Here is an 11393-nt window from a genome sequence, read left to right as displayed (position 1 = left end):
CTTTGGATCGCTCTGGTCTCTATGGATCGCTCTGGTCTCTATGGATCGCTCTGGTCTCTTTGGGTCGCTCTGGTCTCTATGGATCGCTCTGATCTCTGTGGATTGCTCTGGTCTCTGTGGATCACTCTGATCTCTATGGATCGCTCTGGCGCTCCTCCCCTGCTCGCTTGCTCTCTCTCTCTCTCTCTCTCTCTCTCAAAAATAAATATTAAAAAAAAGAAGAAGAAGAAGAAGGGGACTAAGAGACTAGGTGCCCAAGGCCACGAAGCCGACACTCTCCCTCACTCAAGGGGACTATCTAGGCAAACTATCTAGGCAAACTATCACACGTCGTTCTCTTCCGTGCATGGACACAATGGTCACAGCACAGGGAAGCAGAGCAGGGGACAGACCGGGGGAACAAACAGCACAGAGAGCTAACCTGCAATTCTGGGGCAAAGTTCAGTTGTTGACTGAATCTCAGGGGAAATGTGAGGCCTGATCTTTTCCTGCTCTGTCCAACACCCCCTCTAATACAGAGAACGTGAACACACTTTCATCTGTATAAGGAGCTCTTTGGGAAGTCCCTGGTGGTGTTTCTGACACCCTGATGATGCTTGTCTAGGCTGACTGTCAGCGAGGAGTCAGACGCTGTGGCTATCGTAGGAAGAAGGGGCCTGACCCGTGCGCAGCACCCAGGCTGGGCGGCCAGACCTCCTTTCCTGCTCAGCTCAGCTAGCTCCTAGCTCTGGCGCCTCTCCTGCTTTGGCACCTCATCTATGAATCGAAGGGACGAGGATGAATCAAAGTTTCAAACTGGGCGCTGAAGCAGTGCTATCCAATAGGAATAAAATGTGAGCCACGGAAATAAGACTTTCCTTCCAGTTGCCACAGTTTAAAAAGTAAAAAACTACTGAAATTGATTTTAATATTTTGTTTAACTAATACATGTAAAATACTACCATCTGACATGTAAAAATATTAATGAGGCGCCTGGGTGGCTCAGTCGGTTAAGTATCTGACTTCAGCCCAGGTCATGATCTCACAGTTCATGAGTTCGAGCCCAGCGTCAGGCTCTCTGCTGTCAGCACGGAGCCCACTTCGGATCCTCTCTTCCCCTCGCTCTCTGTCCCTCCCCCACTCATGCTCTACATCTCTCTGTGTCTCAACAATGAATAAACATTAAAAAAATAAAAAATACATTAATGAGATGTTTTCTTTTTTCCATGCTAAGTCTCAATACCTGATGTGCGTTTTACGTACAGCACATCTCAGCTCAGACTGGTCACCTCTCTGGTACTCACAAGCCACAAGGGGCTACCATGTTGGACAGCACCTCAGAGGGTCCCACAAGGAGTCTGAAACGGGGGAGGAGGGGTACACACTAACCCTGCAAGGATTTCCCTTAACGGAAGGCTGGCCCATCCTTACAAGTCTGAAAACTGCGGACTGCACCTGTCCACCCCCCACTGCAGTGAAACTCTGCTATCTGCTTATCCCGTCTTGCCGTCCAGAAGCAGCCCGATCACGAAGCCTCTGGGCCCCTAGGTAAACTTACCTGCTATCTGTGTCCAGTCCCACAAAGTCCTTTTTCTCAAACGGGACACAGAGGAGGGGGATCTTATCCCCAGACTTGTCTGTGGCCCTGTCCAGACGCTTGGACTCGAGCACAATGAAGAGGGATTCGATGAAGTCCTCGATTCTCTTCTCCACCGCCTCACAGTCCTCGTAGTTGGGGTAGAAGGCCACATCGGTGCGCGGCTGCTCCGTGATCTCCCCCTGCAGCCCAAAGACAAAGAGGCGGGAGTCGTAGAGCGTGGAGCCGTAGATCTCCTTCTGCACGTGGAACTTCTCGAAGGTCTGAGGCCAGTCCTTGGCCGAGAAGCAGTCTGTGATGGTGATGAGGCCCACGACCTTGCGATGGGTCTGGAAGTCGCCCCACTCGTTGTTCTCCGGTGGGTAGTGGTGCCTGTAGCGGATGGAGAGCACCCGCTGGGAGTCCCGCACGCTGATCTGGCTCACGGAGGAGATCCTCTTGTAGATCCTGAAGAAGTTCTCTTCCGACACAATGCCCACAGGCTGCACCACCACGAGGAGAGTCTGGTGGTCCTCGGCACATTGCATGTAGTCGGGGACACTCATTTTGAAGACCCTGCCCAAAGAGAGAAAGGGGACTTTGAGGTGCACGGGTGTTGAAGGCTGTCGGCCCACCTTGGGATACGGCGGTTCTGACGCTCACCACCGGGGAGGCCGGGTAAGCCCCACGCAAAGCCGCGGGCTACAATCTGTCCTTGGACTCCTGCACACGGCCACCACGGCTCTTATCACAATGCCACAGCTCTCGGTCTAGGCCTCGAGGTCCTGCAGAAAAAGCGCGTCTCTCATTGTCTATTTCCAACACCTAGCCAGGTGCCGATGGAACCACTGAACTGCTCCCTCTTCCCCTCGGCAGGACATAATGAGAAGAACCACAGTGGAATCAGAAGATCTGGAATTGAACTCCGGTCTACAGGACATAAATGGTTTATATGTGTAGCATCTCACTTAAACCTCTCCGTAACACCACCTCAACTCTACTGGTGAAGGACCTGAGGCAAAGAGAGGCCCCCTGAGAGGCAGTGTTTGAGCCCGAGTCCCACAGCAGGTGCCACACGGCCCGCCCACTACCCCTCCTAGCAGGCATTCTCCAAACATTCTCTTCCACGCCGCCTGAGAAAGAACCACACCCACCGCAGCGTTCAACAGAGAGGTATGGCAGTCCCTGGGAGACTTCTCAAGCCCTCAAGGGCCAGGGCTGAAGGTGGAGATTTAAGGTTTTCTGTTTCTCAAAAGGAGGCACGGCTTTAAAAGCAACAGCAAAACACATATCTGGTCCAGGCCTTCACTGCACAGAGACGAAGGGAAGCCCAGAATGGCAGTGGACAGGCCCTACAGACAAGGACCATGGACAGGCCCTACGGACAAAGACCAAGGACAGGCCCTACGGACAAGGACGGCAGACAGGCCCTATGGACAAGCACCACAGACAGGCCCTAAGGACAAGAACAAGCCTTAGGGACAAGGACAAGCCTTACGGACAAGGACGGCAGACAGGCCCTACAGACAAGCACCACAGACAGGCCCTAAGGACAAGAACAAGCCTTAGGGACAAGGACAAGCCTTACGGACAAGGACTGCGCACAGACAGGCCCTACGGACATGGACTGCAGACAGGCCCTACGGACAAGAGGCCCTACGGACAAGAACAAGGACAGGCCCTATGGACAAGCACCGCAGACAGGCCCTATGGACAAGGACAAGGACAAGGACAAGCCTTACGGACAAGCACCACGGACAGGCCCTACAACAAAGACAAGGACAGCCCCTATGGACAAGGACAAGGACAAAACTTACGGACAAGGACCGCAGACAGGACCTACAGACAAGCACCATGGACAGGCCCTATGGACAAGGACAAGGACAAGGACAAGCCTTACAGACAAGGACCACAGACAGGGCCTATGGACAAGCCTTACGGACAAGGACCACGCACAGACAGGCCCTACGGACAAGTGCCGTGGACAGGCCCTACGACAAGGACAAGAACAGGCCCTATGGACAAAGACAAGGACAAGCCTTACAGACAAGGACGGCAGACAGGCCCTACGGACAAGCACCAAAGACAGGCCCTAAGGACAAGAACAAGCCTTAGGGACAAGGACAAGCCTTACGGACAAGGACCACGCGCAGACAGGCCCTACGGACAAGAACCATGGATAGGCCCTACGGACAAGGACCGTGTCGCAGCAGCACCTGCAAGTCCTGGGCGCTGTGGAGGCATGAAGTGTCCACGAGGCCCAGGAGAACAAGTGCATAGAAGAAAGAAAGAAAGAAAAGACAAGGACAAGCACACAGGCCTTCTCTCCACAGTGCTGTACGGTGAAGTGTCACCAAGTTATTCAGTATGTTTGCACCCAAAATCGAGGTGTCACAGGTTACAGAAGTTGGGAATTTTGAGTCACGATGGAAATCCCAGCCTTTGCTATGGCGTTCCCACTTCCTGCAGGGGCTCAGCGGGCACTCTGAGCCAGGCTCTACACAAGCCATGAGCTCTCCCAAATACAGATCCTTATTAACATGTGCACACATCACACCTAGACCCACCTAAGAAAAGCCACCTACAGATAAGATCGAATTAATGAAATTTAAAGCAGCCAAGCAACCCACTTCATCAGCAAAAAGGATGCTGCCAGCCCATTAGGTGGCAGAGGACATGAAGGCAGGCACAAGTCCTTTGAGTATGTCCCTGGCTGTCAAGCTATGTGACCACGAGTCGCGTAGTTTCACCAAGGTTTAGTTTTCTTTTTTGTGAGGGGCTCTGGTTGACATTAATGATGTGTAAAAGTTCATCATTCACATACCCAACATTTAGTGACAACTTCCCACATGCCAGGCTCCGTACAGAGGAAAAGACAGGGTCCCACACATATTCATGAGTACAAAGAGAAGAAAGATGTTAATCCTCCCCAACCTGGTATATAGATTCAATGCTACTCTGATTAGACTTCCTACCGGGAAGTCTATATATAGAGAGAGAGACTGTCAAGAACAGCCAAGAATCACCACTGAAGAGGGGCATGTGTCCCCCTCCCCAACAGCAAGACCAGATACAACTACAACTGCTAACAGGATACAGCGTTTCTTTTGGGGCTGATGAAATGTTGTAAAACCAGTGGTGGCTACGTAGCTCTGTGAATACACTAAAAACCACTAAACTGTAGATTTAAATGGGTCAAATGTATGGTATATAAATTATATTTCAATAAATCTGTGGAGGGGAAAAAAGACCACATAAAAAGCTACAGTCAGCACAGGGCTGGCACAGGGATAAAAAGAAAGATGGACCGTGATCATGCCCAAACCCAGACCCACACATACATGGTCATTTGAAATATGGTAGAGGTGCCATTGTAGAGCAGTAAGACAGGACAGACTCCCCAATAAATGATACCGAGACAATGGGTAATCCATGTGTAAGAAAGACACTTGACCCAATCAGAATATGGGGAAAATGCTCAAATAGGTACCTTTGAAGAGGAAACTCAAACAGCCAAGACATGGACAGAAGGATGCCCCGCTTCAATGACAATCAGGAAAAAGCAAATTAAAGCCATAGTGATAGACCATTTCACACCCAAAATAGATGGACAAAATAAAAGTTTTATTGTGGGGGTGCCTGGGTGGCTCAGTCAGTTAAGCGTCCGACTTCAGCTCAGGTCACCATCTCGCGGTCCGTGAGTTCGAGCCCCGCGTCGGGCTCTGGGCTGATGGCTCAGAGACTGGAGCCTGCTTCCGATTCTGTGTCTCCCTCTCTCTCTGCCCCTCCCCCGTTCATGCTCTGTCTCTCTCTGTCTCAAAAATAAATAAACGTTAAAAAAAATTTTTTTTTAAGTTTTATTGTGGTAAAATATACATATCATAAGATTTACCACTATGGCGCTGAGTATATTCACATCATTGTGTAGCTGCTTCCAGAACTTTCCATCTCTCCCACCTCACACTCTGCACTCAGTGGACAACCCCCCAACCCCGCCCTTCCTGTCCCTGGTAGCCACCATTCTGACTTTCTGTCTCTGTGAATTTTTTTTTTATTTCTTTAATATTTGTAAATTTTTGAGAAAGAGAGAGAGAGAGCATGAGAGGGGAGGGGCAGAGAGAGAAGGAGACACACAGAATCGGAAGCAGGCTCCAGGTTCTAAGCTGTCAGAGCAGAGACTGCCATAGGACTCTCAAACTCACAGACCGTGAGATCACAACCTGAGCCAAAGTTTGACGCTTAACGGACTGAGCCGCCCAGGCGCCCCACTGTCTCTGTGAATTTAGCTGCTCTGGATCCCTCATGTAAGTGGAATCATACACTATGTGTCCTTTTGTGACTACCTTATTTCGCTTAGCAGAATGTATTCAGGGCTCATCCGTATTGTAGCATGGGTCAAAATTCCCTTCTTTTTGAATGCTGAGTAATATTCCATTGTATAGATATACTATTTATTGGGGCACCTGGGTGGCTCAGTCAGTTAAGTGTCCGACTTCAGCACAGGTCATGATCTCACAGTTTGTGGGTTCGAGCCCCATGTCGGGCTCTGTGCTGACAGCTCAGAGCCTGGAGCCTGCTTCGGATTCTGTGTCTCCCTCTCTCTCTGCCCGCCCTGCTTGCGCTCTGTCTCTCACTCTCAATAAAAATTTAAAAAAATAAAAAAATTTTAAAAAGTAACTCTCCTATATGACAGTGGCCATACAGACTGGTACATCCTAGGCAACTCTGGCCTGCAGACGGCAGGAGACATAAACAAAGGTTCTTAGAAGCCAGAACTAAAGACAACCCAAATGTCCACTGTCAGGAGAATGGATAAATGAACTGTGGCCCTCCAACATAACGGAATACTACAGAACAGTGAACGTGAATGACCCAGGAACATGGTTGAATCTCAACAACACGATGGGCAAATAAAGATGTGGATTAACGCAAAGAGCGTAATTCTCCCCCCTTACATAAAATTAAAAACCAGGCAACACTAAACAATATACTGTTTAGGGATATTTACACGCATGGTAAAACCATAAAGAAAAATAAATTTGATGTCCATCAACTGACAAATGGATAAAGAAGATGTGGTTTATATATACAATGGAATACTACTTGGCAATGAGAAAGAAGGAAATCTGGCCATGTGCAGCCACGTGGATGGAACTGGAGGGTATTACGCTAAGTAAAATAAGTCAGTCAGGGAAAGACAGAATACCATAGGTTTTCACTCACGTGTGGATCTTGAGAAACTTAACAGAAGACCACGGGGGAGGGGAAGGGAGAAAAAAAGTTACAGAGAGAGAGGGAGGCAAACCATAAAAGCCTCTTGGATACTGAGAACAAACTGAGGGTTGATGGGGGGTGGGGGAGAGGGGAACGTGGGTGATGGGCATTGAGGAGGGCACCTGTTGGGATGAGCACTGGGTGTCGTATGGAAACCAATTTGCCAATAAATCATATTATAAAAAAAGAAAGAAAAATAAATGTGGGTAGTGGTTCCTTGCATGGCAGAGAGGAGCGTAGTTCGAGAGAGACACAGCAGGCTTCAGAAGTAGTACTTCTGTCCCATGCCTTAAGCTGAACGGCAGACACGGGGGCATGAGTTTTGCCATTCTTTAAACTATACATAAACATTATGTATACTTTTGCTATCGTCTGTATTTTAAAATTTTTAAACAGTTGAAAAAGGGAGAAGGTTCAACTTCAAGGAGCTTACAGCCTACTTGTCAGCAGGTCAACTAGTTTTGGAGGACTTGGGGGGGGGGTTGGTTTTTTCTTATTTTAGAGATGGGGGAGGGACACAGAGAGAGAGAGGGAGAGAGAGAGAATCTCAAGCGGGCCCTTCAATCTCCCAACCGTGAGACCAAGACCCAAGCGAAAATCGAGTCAGATGCTCAACCGAGCTACCCAGGCGTCCCCAGGTCAAGTAGTTTTAGAGCCTCGCCTCTGCACCTGTCCTCTGTCAGCAGGGTATGCTGCTTAGTCCTGCAATGCCTTCTTCTCTGAGCAAGAAAACTGAGACACAAAAGAGGCAGGTGCAGGGGCGCCTGGGTGGCTCAGTCGGTTGAGCGTCCGACTTCGGCTCAGGTCATGATCTTGCGGTCCGTGAGTTCGAGCCCCGCATCAGGGTCTGTGCTGACAGCTCAGAGCCTGGAACCTGCTTCGGATTGTGTCTCCCTCTCTCTGCCCCTCCCCTACTCATGCGCGCGCTCTCCCTCTCTCTTAAAAAATAAACAAAATTTTAAAAAAAGAGGCAGGTGTGTTACAGACGCAGATCCACCTGAAGATGGGTGGACGGGGGGTCCTGGACACGGGTCTCAGGACAGGTGTTCCGTTTCCCTAGCCTCAAGTAAAATGAGAAAAACCAGAATAAAACTAACCTTACGTAAATTTAGTAGGTGCTTTATAAATATTCACTACTATTGTAATTGATGGTAATGAGCTTCCACATTTTTTGGCCTTAAAACACCCTGGTTTTTACAAAATGTTGGTGAGAATAGATGGCGGTTATTTTTCCATTGTCCTATCTAGGCCAACACTAACACTGGCATGCCTGTCTCTGCCCCCAGTTTTCCGGAATTTACGAATCTATGAAATCTAAACAAATAAGTCACCCTGAACCAAATGATCCCTCTGGGTCCCTTCGAGTTCTAACAAGGCACTAAAAGACACCAGCAATCAAATCCACGCCCCAGGTCAATAAACCTTACAGCAGCCTCACGCAAGGATTATCCCTGAGGCGGCTCAGTTTCAGCAAACTTCTTCACTTTTGCCCCAAATTCAAAATACGCATCTAACACAGGAGGAAACTGGTCTCACGCAAGCTGGAGAAAAGAAATCCACTGGGCTCTCTATAACGTGCCCTATTGAGATTTCCCATCAATCCTAAGAAAGAAGTATTACTGTCTTTAATCTCACAGATGAGGTAAGGCTCCGTCATTCTGTTCACCATCTCCTAATAGTATCGAACACAATATTAAAACATCAAAACTATATTTCTTCAACATGGTAGTTCCCCCAAAAGCTAAACATAAAGCTACCGTATAAACAGCAATTCTACCCCGAGGTACCTACCAAAGAGATTCGAAAACATACGCCCACGCAAAAACTTGTCCACAAATGTTCGCAGCAGCCTTATTCTTAATAGTCAAAAAATGGAAACACCACCAGTGTCCATCAACTGATGAACGGATAACCAAAATGTGGTCTATCCAACAATAGGCTGTTACTCAGACATAAAGGGAACAAAGTACTGATGATACAGCTACCACACGGGTGAACCTTGAAGGCATGCTACGTGAAAGATCGCCAATCACAAAAGGCCATGCACTGCATGACTCCACTTATATGAAATGCCCACAACATGCACATTCCTGGAGACAGAAAGTAAACTAGGGGCTGCAGGACCAGAGAATAAGTCGCTAGCAAGGAGAAAGGAGTTCTTTTTGAACTGATAAAAAATGTTCTGATACGACGATGATTGCACGACTGTGGATACAGCAGAACCATGCGGCTGTACATTTTAAATGGGTGGATTTTGTGGTATGTGAGTGATAGCTCAATAAACCAGTTATTTAAAAAACTACGTTTCTTGGGGCGCCTGGGTGGCTCAGTCGGTTGAGCGTCCAACTTCGGCTCAGGTCATGATCCCACAGTTCGTGAGTTCCAGCCTCACGTGGGGCTCAGTGCTGACAGCACAGAGCCTGGAGCCTGCTTGGAATCCTAGGTCTCCCTCTCTCTCTCTCTCTCTCTCTCTGCCCCTCCCCCACTCATGTTCTCGCTCGCTCTCTCTCAAAAACAAACATTTTTAAAAATTAAAATAATAAAATAAAATAATAATTAATAAATAAATAGTTATATTTCTTGACAACTAGTTTTCCATCTATACTACTAGTCTGCCACACAATTTAAGAAAAACAAACAGAACCCTGCCAGGAGATCTTTAGTGTGGCAATATTCCTGGGTCTCCAACATCATGCCTCCGATGCTGTTGTGTCATGTTCACAAGCACTCGCTGGGCTGGATTAGGAACTGGCTGCAATTATTTTTCAAAAATTGCCAGTCACTAGTTTAAACTGGTGGGGGGGGGGGATGGATGGAGGATGTCACAGCCCCACGCCTTCAGTTCATTTTGAACTAAACCGAGCCCTGTTCAACATTTTAATCCCTCTCTCTAGAAAAAAAAAAACATAGGAACTCAACAAGCACCCTGTCTGAACACCAGAAAACCGTGGGTTAAAAGACATCTGTGCCGGGGGTTCCCGAGAAGGAGAGGAGCGTAGGCAAGCAGAGTGCGGGCACGCGTCTGTCCCCGCCACCCCAGTGGGGTCAGCCGGAGTTGACCACGCGAAGATCTCATCCCGGGGAAGAGCGCCTACGGGCGCCGAGCTCACTCGGAGGCACTCTCTACCCCGCGCAGAGCCAGGATGGCAGGCACGGGGGGGGGAAGCCCCGGGCAGGCCGGGCGCCCAGCCGGGAGAGAGACCGGCGCCCGCCGGGGGTGCCCAGACCCGGCTCGGCGCAAGAGGGGAGGGGGCCGCCGCCGCGCGCCGCGGAGAGCAGGGCCCGGGACCCCGGGGTGGCAGGTGCGGACGCGGCCCTGGACACGTGTGCTGCGGGAGCCGGGCAGGGTCACGGGCTGGGGCGGGTGCGAACTGGACCCCGGCCCGGGCAGGTGCGGGCTGACTCGCGCCGTCGCTCGCCGCCACACACAGGCAGCCCTCCCGCAGCCGGCCGAACCCCGGCCCGGAGCCCCCCACCTCGCACTTACACAGCCGGCGCCCCGGGCCCGGAGCAGGAGCCGACGGCCTGGCGGGCGGCGGAGCCGAGCAGCCTCTGCGGCCGCTCCCCCTACTCAGAGCTGGCGCTTCCTACCGGCGGCCGCGCCGGCACCCTCCTGCGCATGCGCGGGGCCAGTCCGGGCCCGGGCTCCGCTCCGGACTTTACGAGAGACGCGGAGGGCCGCAGGGAGGGGGAAGAGAGAGGGGAAAGGAGACGAGAGGGGAAGGGAGGGAAGGGACAGCAGATACCGGGAGAAAGCCTCCTCTCCTGGGTCGCCACACCCAGCAGGGTGTGTGTCTCAGCGCCACTTTCTAACCCCTTCGAGGCGCGCTGCTCAAACTTCAACGCCCCTGCCGGGGCCCGGCAAGACCCCTAAAGTGTCAGCCCACCGCCCCCTCCCCCTGCCAGGCTCCCCTCCGCCCCGGGGACCAAGCACCCACAGAAGGGATCGCTGATGTTCAGAACTACCTGTTGGCTGTAGAAGTTCTCCTTTTGCAGGCTTGGAAACTGAGGCACGCGCGGTCTAAGCGTCCTCCTGGGCGTGCTTCACCCGCGCAGCAGCCGGGCTGGGCAGGGGCGCGAGGTGAAAGGTCAGAGCCGGAGCGGGAGCGTGGTCCGATCCCTCGTGGGTGGAACCTCTACCCCCCTGGAGGGCCCCAGCAATCCATCCACACCCAGCCCCCACCAACCCCGAAATGGCCCGGGGAGGGGGGGCGGGGCAGCTGTTCCAGAGGGCAGAAGCCACTTAAGGATTTAAACTTCCCTATTTTAAAAATAAATTTAAAAGGAATTTACATACATAGCTTAGATCATCCACAGCATGTTTGGAAAGACACACAAGGAATTGTTAATGGTGCATCTCCAGAAAGGGCTTCGAGAACTGAGGGTGATGGAGGGAGACACTCTTTCCCTTGTGCATCTTTGTGTTCTGTTTAAATATTTTACCATGAGCATGTATTTCTTTTTCAATTAAAAAAAATGTTTCTAGGGGCACCTGGCTGGATCAGTCAGTTAAGCGTTGGACTCTTGATCTCAGCTCAGGTTTTTATGTCAGGGTCCTGAGTTC

At 50.6% G+C, this 11393-nt stretch overlaps 1 protein-coding gene across 2 annotated transcripts in view; it reads right to left on the bottom strand.

Annotated features, from left to right (window-relative positions):
* TRAPPC9 (trafficking protein particle complex subunit 9) overlaps window positions 1-10425 on the bottom strand; it is a 566939-nt gene extending 556514 nt beyond the window's left edge. For both annotated transcript variants that reach the window (XM_049633425.1, XM_049633426.1), the window contains exons 1-2: window positions 10317-10425; window positions 1538-2131 (exon numbers count right to left, since the gene is read on the bottom strand). In XM_049633425.1, coding sequence (XP_049489382.1) covers window positions 1538-2121 — 584 coding nt within the window. In that variant the 5' untranslated portion in view covers window positions 2122-2131; window positions 10317-10425. The remainder of the gene's footprint in view (window positions 1-1537; window positions 2132-10316) is intronic.
* Window positions 10426-11393: the final 968 nt, after the last annotated feature.

This window comes from Panthera uncia, chromosome F2 (assembly GCF_023721935.1).
Source record: "Panthera uncia isolate 11264 chromosome F2, Puncia_PCG_1.0, whole genome shotgun sequence".
In the NCBI taxonomy this organism is placed as follows: domain Eukaryota; kingdom Metazoa; phylum Chordata; class Mammalia; order Carnivora; family Felidae; genus Panthera; species Panthera uncia.
The sequence above is the reverse complement of the archived record's forward strand: the minus strand, read 5'-3'. Positions and strand labels throughout refer to the sequence as shown.